The 2,208-nt window shown below is 33.2% G+C and overlaps 1 protein-coding gene across 1 annotated transcript in view; it reads left to right on the top strand.

Annotated features, from left to right (window-relative positions):
• LOC107713874 (trafficking protein particle complex subunit 10-like) overlaps positions 1-2,208 on the top strand; it is a 39,819-nt gene that overhangs the window by 11,117 nt on the left and 26,494 nt on the right. Inside the window, exon 6 of the mRNA XM_016519520.1 lies at positions 273-384. Coding sequence (XP_016375006.1) covers positions 273-384 — 112 coding nt within the window. The remainder of the gene's footprint in view (positions 1-272; positions 385-2,208) is intronic.

The following is a 2,208-nucleotide window of genomic DNA, read 5'->3' as shown; positions in this document are numbered from 1 at the left end:
CTTTAAAGTTGTTCAAATGAAGTTCTTAGCAATGCATATTACTAATCAAACATTAAGTTTTGATATATTTACAGTAGGACATTTACAAAATATCTTCATGGAACATGATCTTTACTTAATATCCTAATGATTTTTAGCATAAAAGAAAAATGGATAATTTTGACAAATACAATGTATTGTTGGCTATTGCTACAAATATACCCCAGCGACTTAACACTGCTTTTGTGCTGCAGCGTCACATTTGTGTGTATGTGTGTGTGTGTGTTGATCAGGAGGAGCTGGCGTTTGTGTTCGAGATGCTGCAGCAGTTTGAAGACGCTCTGGTCCAGTATGATGAACTAGACGCTCTTTTCACGCAGTATGTGCTCAACTTTGGCGCTGGAGGTAAACCGTCATCTGTGCATTAATGTCTTGTGCTACACAGCTTCACTTAATATATAAAAAAAGATATATTTTATATTCATATATACAAAAGGCGATATGAAAAACGTACTGTAATCTGAGAATATTCAGTGTGGGCTTTATAGTGGTTGTGCTTCAGGAATAATTAGATTATGTTGAGATATTATATTGTTGGTGAGTGTTATTTTTCCACCGTCCATACAGCCTCGATTACATCAGTAGAAAGATTCTTAAATCACAATGTGTTTTTTATTTTAATATATTTTATATTTTTTGTATTTTATAAAGTATGTTCATTAAAAATTTTATATAAGTAAAATTATAAAATATAATAAATACTTTTTTTTTATAAACACGGTATACGGTATTATCACTATATTGAAATTTAGTTGCAAAAAAGTGCTGTCATAATACAGCGTAACAGGTTTAATAACTTTTTTCCTTCTAACAAAAATAACTGAACATTTAAATACAATAAAGCAATACACAAAAAAATGTATAAAGTTAAACATTTTATACAGATTAAAGTGCAAAAGAATTATAAAGGCAGATAGATATCACTTTACAATAAGATCTCATTAGTTAACCTTAGTTAATGCATTAACATTCACAATACCTACATTTGCTACAGAAGTTATTAATCTTTGTTAAAAAAGAAATACAACTCTTCGTTCATGTTAGCTCATTAAATAACACAGTTACAACTTTGGATTTTAACAACCTGTTATTAAATATTGGAATTACCTAAGATTAACGAATGTTTAGAAGAATTATTCATTGGCAGTTTATGTTAACTAATGAATTAACTAATGTTAACTAATGAAGCCCTAATGTAAAGTGTGACCGAACAATAAAGAATCAAAACAATTTCATCAAACAATATCTAGGCCATAATGTAGTCCAGATTAAAATGTAAAAAAGTATGAAAATAAATAGCCTATTAATGAACACCATAGTGATGAATACACGAATCTGAATGGCTGTTTAAAGCATTTAAACAGGTTTCAGAAACAGAAAGTAGCGCAGCTGTTTTGTTTCCGGGGTAACGGCTGCATTTCTGCTGTTCAGCGCCACCTGCTGTCAGAGAGTGAGAGTGCTTTCATTCAGAGCGTCTCTCACGCGCTCCGCCTTTATGTTAAAATGAAATAAAACCACTTCTCATAAAGAACATGGTCTTCTTTTTAATGAAATACCAATGGTTATATAGGCTAATTATGCATTCTTTATAGCAACTTGTTTACCATATTCTTCATTCTTTCAAGCAGACATATTTATTTCTATAAATACATTTAGATTAATCTTTAGGGCTACTAAAGTTTTTCAGTCAAGAGCAGTGCGTGATTTTCTGTGTTTCTTTTGTTGCTTGATTAACATCAATGACTCAATAGCAACTAAATTAGGCTGCTGTCCCTTTAAAACCGAATGCACAGCTGCAATGGATGCAATGTACTGATACACGTTCTCCCTGCTGTTTACGTTCACTTAAGACGTAATCAACTGTGTTTACGTGAATACTCGTCAATACGGACAATTTGACATCATTTTGTGTGTAATTCCCCGTTCATGCGACACAAAGAGTACTCGCGCGCTGTGAGAGAGGCGCTTTCTGTGTGTGTGTGTATGCTTCAGTGTCTGCGCTCAGAAAACCGGACCGAACTGAGTTCTCTCTTGCGTCGTCAGATTTATCCATATGTCTGCTCTTCTCTTACTCCCACATATTGACATTTTTGAACGTTTTATGAGACGTGCAGCAAGAGTTTTTTAGCTTATGTCCCGCCGATTCATATGTACGCATCTAACCTCCTA

This window comes from Sinocyclocheilus rhinocerous, unplaced genomic scaffold (assembly GCF_001515625.1).
Source record: "Sinocyclocheilus rhinocerous isolate Xijiao unplaced genomic scaffold, SAMN03320098_v1.1 scaffold2164, whole genome shotgun sequence".
NCBI classification, from domain to species: Eukaryota; Metazoa; Chordata; class Actinopteri; order Cypriniformes; family Cyprinidae; genus Sinocyclocheilus; species Sinocyclocheilus rhinocerous.
The sequence above is the reverse complement of the archived record's forward strand: the minus strand, read 5'-3'. Positions and strand labels throughout refer to the sequence as shown.